Below are 20,709 nucleotides of genomic sequence, written 5' to 3'. Positions count from 1 at the left end.
ATAAATGGTATTCTATTATTGTTTAACCGTGCGATTAATCGCAATTAATTTTTTTAATCACTTGACAGCCCTAATTTAAAGATATGCTATGGGGAAGCGAGCAGAGCATAAATTAGAGAAGATACCCTTGTCTCTCCGGTGTCTGTGTGGAGCTCGTTTGCAATGCGAAATCTTGCGAAATCTTGTTTCCAGTCTGTCCCTTGGGAAGGTCTGTCAAAGCTGAAGTTCTCTGGGGCATTGAAGAGCGACATGTTGATGAGATTGTGCAGCCTGTGTTGCTGTATTCCTTCTGCTTCTGTTCTTAGTTTATGCCTGACTTCATGTCATGCTCCTGTCCCAGATAAGGATTGGCTACAGAGCTTGCTTATACACACCAGATGTGTTCATCATCAGATTCTTTAATGCTCTGCCTGGTATGGCTGAAGTTAGTTTAAGTAAGGTCGTTTATACAGAGCGCCTCCTCGTGGCTGGGCTGTATAATACAGTTTAGCAGTCTGTTACAGCTTAATGGGTAGGGGTCACATGGGCGTACGACTTTGGGGTCTGCACATTCATGACACATCGCTTCCAGTCTCAGCCTGAGACGTGGAGGTTTAGGCCAAAGGGGAGCGTTCAGAAGGTTCATATCTTGGGTTTCTCTGGCACAGTCCAGCTGCTGCTAGTTTAGAGGGGTCAGCCCATTTGGATCAGGGAGTTGGGAATTTGGATTTGTTGGCTGGCAGGGTACATCAGTGTTGAATGTGATACCAAATTTGGACTGGATTGAGCTGATTACCTGGAAGCTTTAAGCTGTGACCACAATAACAACAAAGTGTTGGATACAGAAGAGTCACTTCACCCAGTACCGAAATGCCACCACCTCTGGAGTGGAACGCAGCAGCTGTTTAGCTATGCACAGCAATTTAGGGCAGGAAGTGATGAAGAATCCCATATCCAATTGCAAAAGACCATTCAGCAGCACACCTTTGGGATGATTTGCGTAATTCACTTGTGGCTTCTCCACTCATGAGCAATCAGAGAAATGTCGGGCTGAAAGGGACCTCAAGAGGTCATCGAGGCCAGCTCTCTGTGCTGAGGCAGGACCAAGTAAACCTAGATCATCCCTGACAGGTGTTTGTCCTGCCTGTTCTTAAAAACCTCCCATGACGGGGTTTCCACAACCTCTCTTGGAAGCCTAGTCCAGAACTTAACTCCCCTCAGAGTTAAAGCATTTTCCCTAATATCTAAATCTCCCTGGCTGCAGATTAAGCCCATTCCTTCTTGCCCTACCTTCCGTGGCCATGGAGAACAACTGATCCCCATCTTCTTTACAACAGCCCTTCACATATGTGCAGACGGTTCTCAGTTCCCCTGACTCGCCTTTTCTCAAGACTAAACAAGCCCAGGGTTTTTTTAACCTCTCCTCACAGGTCAGGTTTTCTAAACCTTTGCTCATTTTTGTTGCTCTCCTCTGGCCTCTCTCCAGTTTGTCCACTTCTTTCCCAAAGTCCGGCACCCAGAACTGGACACAGTGCTCCAGCTGAGGCCTCCCCAGTGCTGAGTAGAGTGGGATAATTACCTCCCGTGTCTTACATACACCATTTCTGTTCATACACCCCAGTATATTAGCCTCGTTTTTTTCAGCTGCATCACACTGACTTATATTCAATTTCTGATCCACTATATTCCCTGATCCTCTTCAGGAGTTTTACCACCTAGCCAGTTATTCCCCATTTTGTGATTGTGCATTTGGTTATTTTTTCCTTCCTAGATGAAGTACTTTGGCGCTGATCTAAACTGAATTTCATCTTGTTGAATTCAGACCAACTGTCCAGTTAATGTTGCCATCCCGCACTCAGACCAGTGAAATATCTGTGCCACACAACAACATTATTATGTACCCTTTATATTGAGAGAGAGCAACTAGTTTAATTTGAGCATTTCTAAATGGTCAGATCCAAGGATGCTGGAAGGGGGGAGGGGAGGTCAGGGGCCATGGCCCTATCACTTTTTACCTGCCTTAAGGGTGAGCGATGGGAGAAAGGGGCAGAGAGGAGCAAGCGGGGGCAGCGCCTCGGAGGAAGGGGCTGAGCAAGGGCAGGTCCATGGTTCAGACGTCAGTGGCCCCTCCACTTCTAGGGAGCTTCCAGTGCTCCCGGTCAGATCCCAACCCCTCTGAGCCTGTCAGAAATTGGAGACAGTGTCCTTCTACATCTCCAGCAAGGTGGGATGCTTGCAATGGAATCAAAAGCCATATTGAAACTTCCCTGTTTCCAGGCATCGTTACATACCTGAAACTCAGCCCAGGTCTAGCAAAAGGTTCTCAGAGATTCTTAATTTGAGTGAATTTGAGCCCAGTTTCCAGTGGACCCTGGAGTCAGTCAATGGTCTCACGTTAAAACCAGGGGGAGATCATGGTTTTAGTGCAAAACCAGGTGGAACATGGCTCTGTCCAGAGGTGACATGTGGGGGGATACGCGGGGGTCATGTGCCCCGCCCCCACCCAGATTTGCTGCTTGGCTTGTACTGAGCATGCTCCCATGGACTGAGCATGCTCTGTAACATCTGTTGAAGCATCTGCCCTCCCCCTGCACCCGCCCCACTGTTGTCAGGTATGGGTCATCCCTGGCTCTGTCAAATGCGTTCTCTTGGTTCTTGTGGGGTCAACTCAAACTGACATGGGAAAGGGTACAAACCCAGGAGCTCAAAACCACCACCAGCTTTGGCACAAGCCCCAGCCAACCCAGCACTGCCGAATCTTATGCATCTCTCGTGCCTGCTCTCAGATTCACCACCTGACCTGGACGTAATGCGAAGGCAGCAATCCCTGGACCAGTTCCCCTCTTCTGCCTCCTCACAATGGTGCTTTATAGGAAAACATGTCTTAAGCCACACCCCAAGGGACCCGCAAAAAGGTGGAGACTTAGTCCAGGTGGATCTTAACGAGGTGTCAAACAAATTGGGGTTGGAACCTTTGGGGCTACTTTCAAATGGTCGCTTACGGCGGGGGCCATCTGTTTGGTGCTGGGAGCCCCTTCACTGCCTACCTCAGTGATACTCCGACTGAGGCTCGGGAGCTGCAAGTGGCTCTTTAATGTGTCTCCTGTGGCTCTTTGCAGCACAAGATATTAAAACACGGTGTGACTGAATTATTAACCAGCCTACGTTATTAACCAATCGGGATGTTTTTACTATGATAGTGACCAATTATAGTTGATAAAATAATAATACTTAGTCATTTTTCTGTGAGAATACTATATCTGCAAAACCTAAATATTTCCCTGTCCTGCTACATGACTATATCGCACTATAGTAAATGAAACAATGAATTAATACGACTGCGGCTCTTTTGGGGAATGGTGATCGCTAATTCGTCTCCTGAACCACTGAGGTTTGAGTCTCATTGGCCTATGACAGGTTTCAGAGCAGCAGTCGTGTTAGTCTGTATTCGCAAAAAGAACAGGAGGACTTGTGGCACCTTAGAGATGAACCAATTTATTTGAGCATCTCCAGCCCCTCCTCCTCTGGCCTATGACGTCTACATTCGTGGAAATGTGGCCATTTAACACAACGCCCTTGGCATGGGTCACCGGCACTCTGGACGCTCTAGGGATTCCACCGAGGATCTCTGGATCGAAAATCATGAGTCTGTAATACCAGAGCTAAAGGAGCCAGCTGTGTTAGTGCAAAGCCATTGGCAGGTTCAATACCCGCTGTGGGGCCCGGCCACATGAGGGAGACAGTGGGTGAGTGAGAGTTGTGTAGCCGTGCACATTAGGGCGGGCTTGGAACTGGTTTCCTTTGAAAAAAATTGACGACAGCTAAATACTCCCCACTGCTCTCATCTAATTTTTTCTATATTTTTCCCCCGGTTTTCCACTGGAAACTGGGAAACTGAAAAAAAAGGAGTTTTGGGAATTTGAACATTTTTGCATATTTATCAGGGGTTTCTTGCGACCAGAACACTAAAAGAAGTAGGCCAGTTGGGCACAATGGTCCAATCTTTACTGAAAACTTGGAATCTGAAAATGGTTTTGGCGGGAAAAATTACTTTTTTTTTTTAAATCCCTTTTTCAGCAACCCCTCCCCCCCAGAGCTGTCAGAATTTCCAGTAGAAATGTCCATTTTGACAAAGCTGTCTTTACGCTGAAAAAAAGGAGGTTTCAAATGAAAAAAACTAACCAGCTGTGATTTAAAAGCAAAAAAACCTCCCTTTTCTTCTTTCCGGGACCCACTAATCGCAACCTCAGAATCGAATGCGGATGAGACAGTCACAGAGCGAATCCAGCCGTCCAGAGCCTCTCTTCTGTCATCCAGATCCAATTCCTATCTAATCCCAGATAATGGGATTCAGGGAGTGTTTATTTCAACTTATCTTAGCGCTGCAGGAGGCTTTGCTTAAGGCTGTCTCCTCTTTGGCCTGATTTCTCCGCTGCGTGTGTTCCTCAGTCTTTCCCCGGCCAAATAAGCTGCAGTTGCCCCAGGCTTCTCCCCTCCCGAAAGAGAAGGAAGGTCATATCCAATGGGAGTGGGAGAGGAAAGGAGTCAGAGAGAGGGAGTGGAGGCAGGGAGAGGGGGAACAGAGAAGGGAAAAGACCCCATTAAAGTGGTTGGAAGTTCTGCCTTTGACTTCAGTGGAACCGGCATTCCACTCTTGATTGATTACAGAGAGCCAGACGGCTGCACCGTGGAGGTCAAGGCCATTGAGTTGAGTGGGAGAAGGATCAAGTTGATAGGAGCAGGCTATGGTCCCCCAGCGGAGGCTGTGCCAGACAGTGTACTTGGTACTACGGGTGCTGTAAGCTGCAGGGGGCTGGAAGGACCGGGGTGCTCTGGTCTGGGGCCGGTAAGAACAGGGGGGAGGTTGAGAGGGGTGCTTGGAGGAGCTCCTGGCACTCTCTGTAGGGAGGGATGGCCCCAAAGGAGACGCTCACCATCTGCTCTGCGTGTCTCTCTTCCCGACAGCCGCCGTCGAGGAGGAGCTGATCCGGCTGGTGAACGGCTCCGTCCCCCACGAGGGGCGGGTGGAGGTGTTCCACGACCGGCACTGGGGGACGGTGTGCGACGACAGCTGGGACAAAAAGGACGGGGACGTGGCCTGCAGGATGCTGGGTTTCCGAGGCGCCGAGGAGGTGTACAGGATGGCCAAGTTCGGGCAAGGTAAGATGGCGAACTGTCCGCCGCCCAGCGTGGGGGCCTCCTCCCCTCAGCTAGAGGCCAGGGGCAGCACTGGACATGGCTACCAGGCCCTGCCAGCGTGCCTCACCCTGACCGGCAGCCGCCACCACTAAGGGAAGTTTCATCTCCACGGTCCATGCAGCTCTTGGCTTCTCTACCGAGGCTGCCAGTGACAATGATAGCTATGAGCTGTCCAGGACTGTCCTTCGCTCACCACGCAGAAGCCACGAAACGGCCCAATTTTCAGTCACTCCAGATTCCCAGTGGCAGCCTGAAGGCTCCCCCTGCCCCCATCTCCTGAGCCGTTCAGTCCTGAGGCTACTTTGCTTTGCTATCCCCAAGCTGGGAGGCCATGTGCCATCCAAGAGGTTCCAGTCACAGGAGGAAATCCATGGAGAAAATAAACTAAACCTGTCTCCAAATAAACCCTGCCGAGCATCGGCGGGTCCCGTGCCAGAGGGACAGGGGATGCTCTGGTGGTTTGAACTGTTGTCATTTTGGGTTGGCTCCCGCTCCTTCCTCACCCCAGGCCTTGGGTGTCTGCAAATATTTTGACGTTTGCCTGAAGGATTCTGTGAAAACAGATCCCTGGCTCTTCTCCAGCCCAGCCCTTTCCCCGGCGCTTGCTTTTCTCCCACGCATACCCCCTAACCCTGCCTGTCGAAAAACTCTGCCCTGGGAAAAGTGCTCTGGGGATTGAGTGTCTGAGACATTCCCAGCGCTGAAAGGGCCGGGGGAGGCTGGGTGAAAGCCGACACTGGCTGCTGCTTCCCTTTCTTTCTTCCCAACCTTTGTTCTAGAAACCTCCAGCTCAGCTCTATAAAACAACGTAGATCGTTAGCAGGAATGAGCCACATGTACCCTCCTGTTTAGCTGGTTTTCACACCTAATAAATCAATAGGTTTTGGAGAGGAAATATTAGCTAGCCTGGCACCAGCTTTCAGTGGCCTGCCTGGGCTGGACTATTGTGTAATTGACCAGGTTTCTTGTGGGAGCTCTTGATTGGAGATCAGCCCCCTACGGGACTGATGTGTCGACGTTCAGATGGTCTCTGTGGAGCAAGTCCTCCGTTGTGATGCTGCGGTTCCTTAGGACCCTTTGCAGGAGGGACAGTTGCACTGGGATTTTCAGTGGATCCCAGAGGAGGTGGATGCGCCTGCCACCAATTGAATATCTGTCAGTGCACGTGGGCTACCAAACTCCCATAGACACCTCTGAAAATCACCACCTTCTGCCATAGAGTGGTCAGGCCTAACCACATAGAGCCTACTGCTCATAGGATGTGGATGTTCTCAGAGCCTTTACCATATGCAGAGACCCAGCCACAAACCCTGCCCATTTATCTGGAGCAGAAGCAAAATATAGTCAGAAGGAAATACTGAAATACCCATTTCTGGATCCGTAAACCACTGCTCCAGAGATGGGCAAAACCAGAGGGCAGTTTAATTTTGCAATGCTTTGCCAGTGAATCACAAAACTCAGGCCTGGGGTGGTTTTGAGCCACATCCCGTTTTATCCAACTCTCCCACAGCTCAGGGCAGGGGCCCTTCAGCCGATTAGCTCTGCCTACCCCTGTGAGGCAGGGCAGTGCTATTATCCACATTGGATGGATGGGGAAACTGAGGCACGGAGTGGCTAAATGGTCACACCAGGGATTGAACCTAGGTCCCCAGCTGGTGCCCTAACCAGTAGGCTACTCTTCCTCTCCCACACTCAGTGCTGATGTTCATGCTGCTAGGCATACAAGCCCCGTACTCCCGCATCCACTCCAAACATGACACCTTCTGCACCCCGACAAAAACACCCCCAATATACACACAGCCCATACACACAGTTACCCCCATACCCACCAACACATCCCCATCTACACACAACCCCTGCCACACACATGCACAGATTCTGCTCCTAGTACCACAGAAATGGAAAGGACAGAGGCAGGACCAAGTGAACCCAGACCACCCCCGGCAGGTGTTTGTCATGCCTCTGCTTAAAAACCGCCCAGTCACGGGGATTCCACAACCTGCCTATACACACATACTATACACAGCATCAGTTCCGATAAACACAACCCTGTATAGACACAGTTGCCCCTTATGCACAGCCCCATAACTCCAGTACACACACACACACACACAGAGGAACACAGGCGTGCAGCTCCAGATCGTGTTGCTTCCTGGCTGGCGCCCCATCTCTTGACCAGTCGAGCGTGCATCTGGCCTGGCACAGACAAAGGCCGTGAAATGGTTTCCACCAGGAATAGTAACCAGCTGGGGCTCGCCCGCTGGCAAACGCAAAGCCCTGGTTTGGAGGGAGCCAGCCACGCGGCTGTCTCCTGTGTCAGTGTTTAGGCCAGAGTGAGATCCGAGAGCCGGTTAGCTGTTAAGCCCCCCAGCCGAAGTGGGAAATTAGATTGCAGGGAGTGCTTGGTCTGTGGCGCTTTCAGCCGCCATTGGAACAAATGAGGTGAAACAGAGGGGAAAGCACACAGAGAGGCAGCGTCATCCAGTGGGTAGAGCACTGGGCTGGACCTCCCAAAACACAGCCTCCTTTCCTGCCTCTGCCACTGACCTGTTGTGTGACCTTGGGCGAGTCACTTTCAACCACGACTGTTTAGATTGTAAACCATTTAGGGCAAGGACTGTCCCTCGCTTGGGGGGGGGGAGTGGGGGGGAGGGTTGCAGCAGCTAGCACAAGGGGCTTTGGTCTTAGCTGGAGCCTGTAGGTGCTACTGCTGTAATAATACTGTGAGTTCTGGGTTTGTTTTCCACAGCCTGAGGTCTGGTCCACGGGCTGGATCCAAGGCTTGCTGAAGTCAGTGGAAGTCTTTCCACCCACTTTGGAAGGTGAGGGTTTGACCCACAAAGGGTATCTCTGGCCCCCGCTCATTGCTCCCAACCGACCCAGGCCTAAAAGCAGGCACAGTCTGTGCCAAAGGCCCAAAATAAGGAGCACTAAACAATTATCCACTTAGGAAACTGAAAAGTGCCTCTGGATTCCTTCCGTCAGTAACTCTCTCCAGCCTCAGACCCATGTCTCTTTATTTGTGAGGGTGTGGCAAATGTAGGGAGAACACAGAAAGTATCCCATGCACTAAGGCAGTAGAAGATGGCAGGATTTTGCCAACCCCTGTAACACCCTGGGGAGGAGGTAAATAGTAGTATCCCCATTTTACAGATAAGAAAGGTATTGACATCTAACTCCCATTGAAATCAAAACAGCTGGGACCTGGGCAAGGCGACAGAACAAGTCACAGGATGAGAGCCCAGGAGCTCCTACCCCCCCCAAGCACGCATGCAGGCCATTGGACCTCAATTCATCTTGCTTTTGCCATCCTTTTCGCCCCCATCCCTCTCACACCTGCAGCTTCCCCCTAGCAAAGCACCCCAGCCCATCGTCATTTATCAAATCGAGCTGCGGGGAGCTAATCCCGAACATCTGGCAAAACTCATGGTGATTTATTGTGGCACGTAGGGAATTTTTCCTCTTGACACGATCGTAAAGCCCTGAAACCCATGCAGAGCGGAAGGACAGCTCGCTCGCTAGCCATCTGTTGTTTTAGCCCAGAGATGACTTTGTGGCCAAAACTAACTCATCTCTCCCATTAATGCCGTCCATTTCCTTTCTTAGAAGGGGTTTTATCAGCTGCCCTTCCCTCTTGGCGGGGAGAATAAAACAATGGCAAAGAAATTGGCGGAAGTTTTCCCTGATCCGTTTTAATAAAAGAACAGTCACATCATGGCCCCTAATTCTAGGAAAAACCCCACTGAGGCCGTCCAAACATTTCATGTCTTAGCGTGTTTGGCTTGAACAGCCTGCGTTGTCAGAGACCATACTTGCCACTTAAAGAGGCAGCGTCCCTCTGCTGAGGTGTCTGAACTGACCTTCCTTGATGTGTGTTTCTCCTCTGTAAAGTGACGATATGGATATGGCATCGAAGGAGCCCTTCTTTCTCCCGTCTCCATGTTCCCCGGATCAAAACTGCTCCATTTCCAAGTACAGACCTGTTCACCACCAGCCCTGCGAATGCGGCCCCGGGATCTTTGAGTCAAGCTGGGGTCTGTCCAGCTGGAAAGAGCCCGAAGTTAGGACTCAGTTAACAAGTCGCTTGATGACGCGTGAGCCAGGAAAGAATGCGGCTCACTCTTCTGCAGGGCCAATGGGAATAAAACAGAGTACAAGCTTAGCACTGAGGGCCTGATTTAGTTGGGGATTGGTCCTGCTTTGAGCAGGGGGTTGGACTAGGTGACCTCCTGAGGTCCCTTCCAACCCTGATAGTCTATGATTCTCTGATTCTGCTACCCTTACTCACTTAGAGTAGTCCCTTAGGGCCTGATCCAAAGTCTGGGAACCTATCAATGGGCTTTGGATCGGGCCCTTACTGCCCCTTGCAATCAATGGGATGACTAGCTGGTAAAGTCTGCTCAACTTGAGTCAGCAGGTCTGACCCTGAATGCTCCTGAGGAGCAGATCTGCTGAGTAAGAAGAGGGTCGCTTTTTCTTTTTCTTTTTTTTACAGTCACTTTTCTGAGTAGAAACACACTTTAACAGGGGGAGGTAAATCTACAAGAAGAACAAAGACAGCAAGAGCCAATCACAACGCGGAAAGACAGCATGGATCCCTGGGAGATGGAGCTGGTCCCCTGGGGAGATATCCACCAGGAAGCAATGTGCCAGACCGGGCTTTGTGCCTCTCTGTGCCATCGGGGCGGATCTGGATCTGACTCTTTAGCAGAGCTGGACGGGCAATGGACTTTCAGTCCCCCAGGAAAGCCGGACATTTTGAAATTTGTTTTTCTTTTGAGTTGGGACGAAAAATCGAAATGTCCGAATTCTTCACTGAGTGAACTGTCAGTTTCGGAAACATCAAACCGTTGCATTGTGAGAACTCTGAAACAGTATACGATCATATTCAACGTAACACACACCATAGCCGCTGAAGTTCATATGATACTCTCATATAAAAGTAAAAAAAAATAAGACAAAATGACCACGCCCAAATGAACCGTTTTTTCCTGACAGCAGCGAAATGTTTTGACATTATCAAATCAATTCGGTTCGATGGATTCCCCTCCGGGGTGGATGGGAGACAGTCCCAACCCCAGGTCCCAGGCACTGTCTGCCAAGGAAGAGCCTTTTTAGACTGCTGGGGACTCCAGACGTCGTGGTTCGGGATGTGTCATGGGCTCTGAAGACCGCCCCCTTCCTAGACCTCACAGCCTGAGCTCCCACCCAAATGGCAACTTCAACGCACAGTCTCTGCAGCCATTCTTAGCACAGTAGCACAGGCCTGGGTCTGTGGCGCCAGGTTTGGAGGCTTGCTCCCGCTTGCTGTGAAGACATTCCCTAGAAGACCAGACCGTCCACCGTGTCCATGGCCATGGCCTCACCACCTCTCCCCTGCAGCCAGCACTCCCATGGCCCAGGCTCACGTGCTGGTCGGACGTGCCAGCTCTCGAGGCTGTGCCATCTGCGCGTGGGACTCCCGCCCCTCCAGCTCTCGGAGAAGCTGGGGCTCAGGGCGAGATGGCTCCTTCTCAGTCTCTCCTGTGGGGGCCAAGGGGCATCGCAAACAGAATGACAAACACGGAGGCCTTGCCAGGCAGGTTAGAGCCCCGTGCGAGCCGGTTCCTCCGAGCTGAAGGCTGGGCCGAGAGAGAGACGACACTTAAGTTTTTCCAAACGCCCTAACTAAAGCCCAGCGGTCTCCTCTCTGACAGGACTCCTGCTGGGTGACTACAGACCCTCCTGCCCCGCGCCGGATGAAGAGCTTGGCCTGAGCTCGGTGGCTGGCGCTCCATGCTAGGCAGCCAGCAAGGGCCGCGGGGACTTTTCCTTCTTGCCAGCACATGTGGTCGTCTCCGGGGGGCTTCGTGCCAGGAAATGTCTATTCTTCGGTGCCAAGAGACCGAAGCTAATGCCTCTAGCTGGGTCGGGCTGGTATAGTCACTGGTATAGTTCAGCCACCAGACAGAGACAGGCACACATGTGCCAAGCCAGCATGGTACATGTGCGCAGGGAAGAATGGTCTATTTATTCCCCTACCTATTTGCCGGTCACTTATTTCACGCTCCCGAGGCTATGCCCACTGCACCTGCTGGCACCTATTAGTCTCGTAATTTGACGAGTTGGGTCCCAGCAGCAAAGTCGAGGCCCATGTCTGAACGTCCCCAGCGTTCGTCGGGATGTGGGCGTCGGAGGCCTGTCACAGAGAAGCAAATGAGCACAGGTGACACTCGCTCTCGTGCGCTTAACCAGGCTGGGCGCCAGTGTGGTTTTGATCTCTCTGCTCCGTAATCAGATCCCGCGGCACGGTATGTGGCTCATCGCCAGGCTGCCTCTGATACCGTCCAGCCCTGTTCCCAGGGAGGGGGGGCCAAGAGGCCCTGACACATACAAGCTCAAAGGAACATTTGGGCGTGGGACCCCGCATCCCACCGTTCCATTCCACTCAAGAAAGAGATCTTGGACTCATTGTGGACAGTTCTCTGCAAACATCCACTCAATGTGCAGCGGCAGTCAAAAAAGCCAACAGAAGGTTGGGCATCATTAAAAAAGTGATAGATAAGACAACAGAAAATATCGTATTGCCTCTGTATAAATCCATGTTACACCCACATCTTGAATACTGCGTGCAGATGTGGTCTCCCCATCTCAAAAAAAGAGATATTGGAATTGGAAAAAGTTCAGAAAAGGGCAACAAAAATGATTAGGGGTATGGTACAGCTTCCGTCTGAGGAGAGATTAATAAGACTGGGACTTTTCAGATTGGAAAAGAGACGACTAAGGGGTGATATGATGGAGGTCTATAAAATCATGACTGGTGTGGAGAAAGTGAATAAGGAAGTATTGTTTACTACTTCTCATAACACAAGAACTAGGGGCCACCAAATGAAATTAGCAGGCAGCAGGTTTAAAACAAACAAAAGGAAGTATTTCTTCACACAATGCACAGTCAACCCAAGGAACTATTTGCCAGAGGATGTTGTGAAGGCCAAGACTATAACAGGGTTCCAAAAAGAACTAGATACATTCATGGAGCATAGGGCCATCAATGGCTATTAGCCGGGATGGGCAGGGATGGTGTCCCTAGTCTGTGTTTTCCAGAAGCTCGGAATCGGCAACAGAGGATGGATCACTTGATGATTCCCTGTTCTGTTCATTCCCTCTGGGGCAACTGGCATTGGGCCACAATTGGAAGACAAGATACTGGACTAGATGGACCTTTGGTCTGACCTAGTATGGCCATTCTTATAATCTCGTTACCAACCAAGGCAGGAGTGTTTAACCCTGACAAAGGAGAGTCTAGCCTCTCTGGGACTCTCTCTGTTCCCAAAGATGCTGGGGCTCTGAGGAATTCATCCTTCTGGTTTTAATGAGAGATGGGCCATAGGCACAATGCCAGATCTGAACACCTCTGAATTCTGTGGGGAATCAGATCATAGTCAGGTCATCTGTTCAGAACTGGTCAACATAAAAACCCTGGATCTGAGTCCCTTATAGCAGAGCTTTGTGTCTTGGCCTTATCAGTAGGTTTACTCTCAGAGTTAGAGAAATTTGAGTTTAAGCACAGTTCTAGTATGGTTTGCATCTTAGAGTTTCACACAGCTCGTAATTGGACTGTGGAACTCACTGCCACTGGATATGTTGTTGAGGCCCAGAGTTGAATGTTGAGCAAGACACAAACAGAAATTGGACATTTAATAGGTTACAAGACTATTCTGAGCTATCCTAGTTAATGCTAGCAAAATTTTGGAAGGGATATAAAACCTCATGCTTCAGAGTTTATGCCAATCTCTATTAGGGATCAGGATGAGATCTTCACAGGGGAAAGGTTATTCCACATTTGCCTTCTGCAGGATTTCTTGCTCTTTTTTCAGAAGCTTCTGGTGCCATCACTGTCAGAGACAGGACATTGAACTAGACGGACCCCGGTCTGATCCAATCTGGCAAAGCCTATGTTCCTGTGAACCTATGAAATGGAAAGGAGGAAGACATGGTCTTTTTTTTTTTTTTTTTTTTTTTTTTGCTTCTTTAGGATGGATGATGAAGGCCAGAAAGGTTTCATTTTTACCCTTCAAATAAAATAAGAACATAAGAAGAGCCAGACTGGGTCAGATCAAAGGTCCATCTAGCCCAGTGTCCTGTCTTTCAACAGTGGCCAGTTCCAGGTACTTCAGAGGGAATGAACAGAACAGAGCAATTTATTGAGTGATCCATCTCCTGTTGTCCAGTCCCAGTCCTGGCAGTCAGAGGCTTAGGGACATCCAGAGCATGGGGTTGCATCCCTGACCATCTTGGTTAACAGCATTAAAGGGGGTCTCCCTACCTGTTCTTTACATTAGAAATTCAAACCCTGACAGACTCTATGGATAACTAGAGATCTGGGAGGCTAGTGTGGAAGTGAAAGCTGATTAATTCAGAGGGGAAGTGATTTTTATTCAGACCATTAACAACTCTTTGCTTTTTGCTTGATTTTGTTTAACACATATGTAGCTCAAACACTACGGAGAAAAGCTCTCTTTGTTAAAGACACACCAGCCCTACCCTTTTAACTAAAGGCCTAGCTAGCTCCAATTGCACATAGAATCATAGGACTGGAAGGGACCTCGAGAGGTCATCTAGTCCAGTCCCCTGCACTCAACGCAGGGCTAAGTATTATCTAGACCATCCCTGTGGCTGTCAGCTAGCCCTCCAACAAACACATTCTGGACATTCCTGTTCTTCTTAATTTAAAGAGGAAGCAGGAAAAAGCTTTTGAAAAGGCAATCCAGGCTCTCTTAGTACATCAGAAAGAAGCAAACCTGCCAATTCTTCCCTCTGCGGTGATCTCTCAGAGGTGGCTGCCTATCAGTAGTGGGTGACACGATCTTTGCAGGCCAGTGCTTTGTGATGCTGCTGCAGGCAAGCTGCTGGGTTTGGAGGTTTAAGCATTATCCCGGAATAAGACCAGGCTGTTACTGGAGGCAGCCTGGCATTGCAGCTAATGTTGCTGTCCCAATGTTTCCTCAGGTATCGGTCGGATCTGGATGGACGACGTTGCCTGCAAAGGCACAGAGGACAGTCTGTTTCAGTGCAGCTTCTCCAGCTGGGGGAAGAGCAACTGCGGCCACGCCGAGGACGCTGGATTGAAGTGCCTCACCCAGTGACCTCAAGGACAAACCGCCAGCGAGAAGCCAGATTATCCCACCAGGAGGGGGCTGTGCTGAGAGAGAGGGACACACTGAGAAATGCTGCAGCAACCACCCATATATCCTTAGCCCAGCCACCTGCTCCAGAGTGACTGAGCGTCTGCCTTTTGCCTCCGGGCTCACTGCCGAGTCTGTTGTCTTCTGATCTGCTGTGACTCCTCTCCCGTGTGCCCCACTCTCCTGGGTAATATTAGCAATTCCTGTAGCCTTCCCCCTCCTTGCCTTGTCTGTCTCTTGCTCTCGCTTCTAGACCAAAGTTAAGGCTGCAGAGCCATTATCCCTAGCCACCCCTTCTCCTTTCTCCAGCCCTGTAATATACATGGGTATTTTAATAGCAGCTGAGATGCATCATCTTGCCGCGGGCTAGTAGGACTGGACTGTGAGACCAGTGCCACGGCTCACAGAGACTCCAAGATATATATGACGAGGAGCGATTGCACTTAGGCTGGCCGGAGACAGACGTAGTCTACTGTTTAGCTTTAGCAAGCCAGCGAATCAGCCCCAGCCTATGCGTCCTCAAACATTTTATTCGAGAAATAAATGTCTTTTTTTATTCTTCTCGAGTTCCCCACATTGCACCCCATGGAAAGCAGAAGGCAGATGACTGGGGCCCGCGGGGAGTCGCCAGGCGCCAGTCACAAAAGTCGACCAAGGGAAGCCGTTGCTGAGAGAGATTCCTTACTCGTTACACCTGGTGGGTGCAGAGGGTGCATCAGTTTATTTCAGCCCAGTAATATCTGACCTTGCTCTCTTTTTTTATAGCTAGTCGTGGCCACATACATAGAGAAACCAGAGTTGCTTCGGCTAAAGGTGTAACTCCATGAGCTGGTTAAGTAGCAACCTGTGATAAACGCGGTGGCCAGCCACTAGGGGGAGACACACTCTCACACGCTAAGCCGCTGTATTAGCTGCCCAGCGTTACGTGCCACGGTACTGCCATTCGCCGGCTTGCCACGCAGCTGCCACGCTGCTCTCATCCTTGCCATGCGATCCTGTGCCCGCCCAAAGGAGGGCAGTGCCACAGCATGGCTGGTCAGTGGCCAGGCAGCCTGGAAACGACCTCATGGACCATTCCATAGTCGCTGTGCTGAAAGGAGCTGGCAGCCCAGTAAAAGAACCGTGTAGAAAGACACCAAGCCCTTTGTACCGCTCACCTTATTAAAGCCTGGACCGTCTCTTCTCAGGTCAGCCTTAGCCAAGGTCTCTGCTCCAGCTGAGCGCAATGTGGTCTTGGCTGATCTCTAGCCTGCATGGTCAGAGGGAGCATGCGCTAACTCCAGGGGTATAGGTTTGTCTTTATGGCCATGGCCTCTCTGCTGGGACTGCCACAAGGTGCCTGATTCACCTTCATGTCGCGCCTGTGTTTTTGAAATCAGGGCCGTGACTCTGATGAGCAATCGGAGTGAGGCGGGCCCACAGCTAAGTCGTGCCCATTGGGAAGGTGGTCTTTGTGGAATGGACACCAGTTCAGTGTGGGAACTGGAGAGACACCAGCCACACTCCTTTCCTGTAGGCCGCCAACAACCGCCAACAATTTCTGGCGATAGCTGGCAGAGGACAGATTCAAACCAGCAACCTACAGGTGAAAGGGCTCACAATAAGCTCGTGAGACTGCATCTCTATTCCCAGCTGAAGGTGAATAAACACATTGCTTCTTTGCAGTCCCCACTCTCCATCCTCCGGAAAGGGCCTAGCATGCACACAAGAATAAGGACATCACTGACCCTTTGGGGGGATGGCATGGGTCCTGTCTTTACCAAAGCAGTGAGCCGGGATCCGATGGTAAGAGCAAGTTGACGTACCACATGTGATTAATGTTCTGTAATGTTCTGCAGTGGGCGGTGCATTTGGAATCATCCTGTCTTCTTCCGTGTAATTCAATGGCTCTTGTCAGTAGAAGCTACTGATTTTGACCCCGTATCCTTAGGTTCCGTCATGATGAGGCTACATATACCACCGGGTGCTCATGCAACATAGCCACCCACCTCTCAGTAACATTCAGAGGAGCCCTTACCCATGCACACAGACACAGACCACAACAACACACAGCCCCCTCCCCCGTTTCACCGCTAGGGGGATGGTTTGTGGGGACCTCTCATGTTAGTTCTGTGAAGCTGCTTCAGACATAAAATGTTCCCTAAGAACCGTGCACTATGGAACCAGACATTAATTCACTGGGGGCCTGAGCCAAAGTCCACTGAAATCAGTGGAAGACCCTCATTGACTCCAGTAGGCTTTTGGGTCAGGCCTCCAATCTGCCTAGTAATCTAGAGAAATAAAACACGTGGGGCTATTGAGGGACGTAAGACGTGGATCCTAAATACAATGACCATAGAGATAGAGAGTTTCAGGCCAGACGGACCCACCCGATCATCTAGACTGACCTGTCGATCTCGCCAGCAGCGCCAAGCCCAGTGGTGACATTATAAAGGTGTGGATTGGATTAACCTTGGAAAGAGGCGAGAAATGAGACACATTCTCAGGTTCTATGAGTGAAATCTTGCTCCCTCTGAAGTCGAGAGGAGTTTTGGCATTGAGTACAATGGAGTCCAGATTTCACACCAGGATTCTTAATTGAACACTGAAACTGAGCCCTACAGAAGAAAGGCGGGAGAGGAACTAGCACATTCTCCATGCCACACTAGGTCCCGTGTTCAGCCTAGTGTGGGGAGATTAAAGTTCCACTTCAGCATCAGTCACCCAGTGGTTTTGCCATGGCAAACATTTCCGTGTAGCAAAGAAGTGATTGTACCTCCCAGCATTTGTGCTGGCACTAGTTAAATACAGTAGTTCTGTGTCTTGGCTTTCACACCAAACCCTGTGGGCCTGTTTTAGCTGACGTACCTTGGTGTCACTCCATGGCGGTCACCGGTTCACATAGATGCTAAAGCCAGACAGGCTCATTCTGACAAGCTAGTTCAGCAGTTTTTAACCTTGGTCCATGGACCCCTGGGGGTCCGCAGACTAGGTCTGTGATTTCCAAAGGGGTCCGCACCGCCATTCAAAATGAAGAAAGGTTGAAAACCATTGACCTACTAGACTGACCTTTCTGTTTAACCTGATCGGTTTCCCAGAGGGCGTGGTGGGGTCTCCATCACGGACAATGTTTAAATCAAGACTGGATCTTTTTCTAAAAGCTCTGCTCTAGGAATTATCGTGGGGCAGGTCGCTGGCCTGTGCTATACAGAAGGTCAGACTAGACTCTCACACTGATCCCTTCTGGCCTTGGAGTCTATGACTCCATGACCTTCTGCAAAACACAGGTCACAGAATTCCAGCCGGTAGTTCTTGCACTTGTCTCAGCCGTCCTGGAGGAGGTAGGACAGAGCTGTTAGAAGGAGACCTCCTGTCTTGATTTATGGTATTTTACACCCTCTGAGGATCTGGCTCTACATTGTTCACCTTTTTCACAAGGGTGATGAACACTTTTGCTGTAAAGATTGAATGAGCACTCAGCTGTCTTCAGACATTCAAGGGGCCAATTAAATATCTATATGTCGCTGTGGTATCTATGGACATAGATCCGACCACAGACAAGACTCCGCAGAGCCAGGGCTTGGCGCTCCTTCACAACTGAAGTTATGTGTACACATTCAACACATCTCAGTGGCAAAGACACTCTGGGGGCCATCGATGCCGGTCCTGATTCTGTGGCTGCACTAGCTGGACTCCTCGGTGCTGAAGGAGCAGCAGTGCCGAGGGCTTTTTCCAGCACCAAATTCCAGCCAAAGAAATATCTAATCAGGTGCCATCTTCTCTGCTCTTGATGCGTCAGGGTGTAATTCACCCTTATGCTGAGTGTTTGCAGACAGCCTACGCACCATTGACTGCTTGCTGGGTCCTGAGTGATGCCTGGAGAATGTGCCGACCTGCTGGACTGGGGTGAATTTCATCCCCGGTAAATCCAGAGCTGGTACCGAGTGTTGGCCTATTGGATCCCTGTAAGGCATGGAGAAGGCGGGGAGTTCTACCCAACACAGTAAATAAGGAGGGGCAGGCTGCAGAACAAGGATCAGCTAGTTACAGGCAGACAAAGACAGCAAAAAACAGGGGTGGGCGAATAGGTTGTAGGGTAAAGCGAGGGGCCAGAGAGCAGAGAACCCACTGCTCTGAGAAGGAATCCAGAACTCTGCATACATCAGGCAGGGAGGGAGGCACAGCCCTGGGGACTGAAGTTCTCTCTTTGTTCCCAGGAGATCACAGAATCATAGAATCATAGAATATCAGGGTTGGAAGGGACCTCAGGAGGTCATCTAGTCCAACCCCCTGCTCAAAGCAGGGCCAACCCCAACTAAATCATCCCAGCCAGGGCTTTGTCAAGCCAGGCCTTAAAAACCTCTAAGGATGGAGATCCCACCACCTCCCTAGGGAACCCATTCCAGTGCTTCACCACCCTCCTAGTGAAATAGTGTTTCCTAATATCCAACCTAGACCTCCCGGACTGCAACTTGAGACCATTGTTCCTTGTTCTGTCATCTGCCACCCCTGAGAAGAGCCGAGCTCCATCCTCTTTGGAACCCCCCCTTTGGTAGCTGGGATGGTGGGACCCTTTTCCCCATCCTGCTCTGCCAGCAGGCCTCGGTCCTGTTCTTATTTACACTGTGAGGTGATGGGCCAGGGACGGTGCCTGCATCTTTGTCTGCAACATGCCTCCTACATTTGGGATAAGTCTCTAATGAGAAGAGATGAGAAGCCCTGCCAGGACTGGGCTTTTCGCCATCTCGAGGAAGTTCTCACCTGCTCGATGTCGTTCCCTGCCCATGCTGAGGCCAATCAGGGCTTGTGCCAAGCCCCCGTTTACTTGTCGTTAATGGTGAGGCAGCCTGGGGAGCATTTGTGCAGCATTTTTAAATGGGGATCACCATGAAGAGCTGCACCACGCGTCAGGCAAGGGGCCTGCTAAGTGGTTTCCCTGACTTTGAGGGCACGTCCTCACTGCACAGTTAGCCCGGCCTCTGGTGATCAGCACCTGGCTTAGCCCAGCCTGCGTGTTAGCAGCCACACTGCAAGCCCTACCCGAGGTAGTGTCCTCACTGGCGTGCACTCCCCGGTATGTGTCGCTAGGACTTTGGGAAGGGTGCGTCCTGGAGCTCTTTCTGGAGCTGAGCCGCTCTACAATTATTCCCAGTGATCGACTGGAGAACTTGTCCGTCCTTCAGGGCACACGGGGGGAATTGTGGGAAGACATCAGAGCACTCGCAGCACCGGAGAGGCTGAGCCTGTCTCCTCACCGGAAAGCGGGCAGGCTCCCAGTGGAAGGGAAAGCAGCACCAGGCTCCAACCCACCCGCCCCCTGCCGGGCCAGCGAACCCAGGGTGGAAGCACCAGTGAACCTGTGTGAGAGGCTTTTGTGTGCTGATGGGAGCAGGGTTGGGGCAACACCCAAGTAATAGCTGCAGTGAAGACAGACCCAGACAGTGTAATGCCCCCGGCTAGCGATTGTTTCCTGGGCTGATCGATTCCTTCTTTTGGCCCTGGGACAAACAATTCCTCTGTTTGTTTCAGGGTAAGGCATATAACCGCCGACATGGCTCTGAAGCACTGGCGTTACTTCCCCCAAAGTCTCCGGTGGGTGGGTTGTTTTACTTTTCGCTTTGCTTTTCATTCAGCAATTCAGAGGGTTTCAGACCAGGTGGGCCCATGAGATCATCTAACCTGGCCACCTATAGATCACAGGCCAGCAAATTTCAGGCGGTGACTCCTGCGTTGAGCCCAATAACTTGTGTTTGACTAAAGCATCTCCCGGAGAGGCAGCCAGTCTGGCTTGGAAGAGATGGTAGATCCATCGCTTCCCTGGGCCGGTCGTTCCAATGGCTGATCACCCTCACTGCCAAACATTTGTGCCTGTTTCTAACGCGAATGTGCCTGGCTTCACTTCCGGCTGGCACTTCCTGCCCTTTGCCAAGAGCCTTGAGGCTTGCCTACGCTTGGCCTGCTACCATTCCCACTGGAGTGCTTCAGCGGAGACACTGTGTTGGCTAACAGGAGGGGTTCTCCGGTCGGTGTTGTTAATCGTGCGAGGTGGGAGCTAGACCGATGGAAGAATATAGCGTGGTCTATACTGGGGATCGGTTCGATGTAGCTCCATCTCTTGGGGGGTGCAGATTTTTCACACCCCTGCGAGCCATAGTACGCCCAGGTCAGTTCCCAGTATAAACCAGCCCCCGAAAGCCCTCTAATACCTGGTATTTTTTCCTGGTGAAGAGTCTTAAACACTATAATTAGGTCACACTGCGCTCAGGGCATAATATGCTAAGGGGCAGGGCAGGTAGTCATTCCCCACCCCCAAATTTTAGGCATCCACAGATTTGTCCCAGCTGCCCCTCCATGGTTCTCATGGGAGACTTCAATCACCCTGATATCT

At 50.8% G+C, this 20,709-nt stretch overlaps 1 protein-coding gene across 1 annotated transcript in view; it reads left to right on the top strand.

Annotated features, from left to right (window-relative positions):
• Positions 1-18,572, top strand: part of SCARA5 (scavenger receptor class A member 5) — a 132,156-nt gene extending 113,584 nt beyond the window's left edge. Inside the window, exons 8-9 of the mRNA XM_074947347.1 lie at positions 4,945-5,139; positions 14,167-18,572. Coding sequence (XP_074803448.1) covers positions 4,945-5,139; positions 14,167-14,303 — 332 coding nt within the window. The 3' untranslated portion in view covers positions 14,304-18,572. The remainder of the gene's footprint in view (positions 1-4,944; positions 5,140-14,166) is intronic.
• The last annotated feature ends 2,137 nt before the right edge of the window (positions 18,573-20,709 follow it).

This window comes from Natator depressus, chromosome 3 (genome assembly GCF_965152275.1).
Source record: "Natator depressus isolate rNatDep1 chromosome 3, rNatDep2.hap1, whole genome shotgun sequence".
Taxonomy (NCBI): domain Eukaryota; kingdom Metazoa; phylum Chordata; order Testudines; family Cheloniidae; genus Natator; species Natator depressus.
This window is presented reverse-complemented; position numbering and strand designations above follow the sequence as displayed.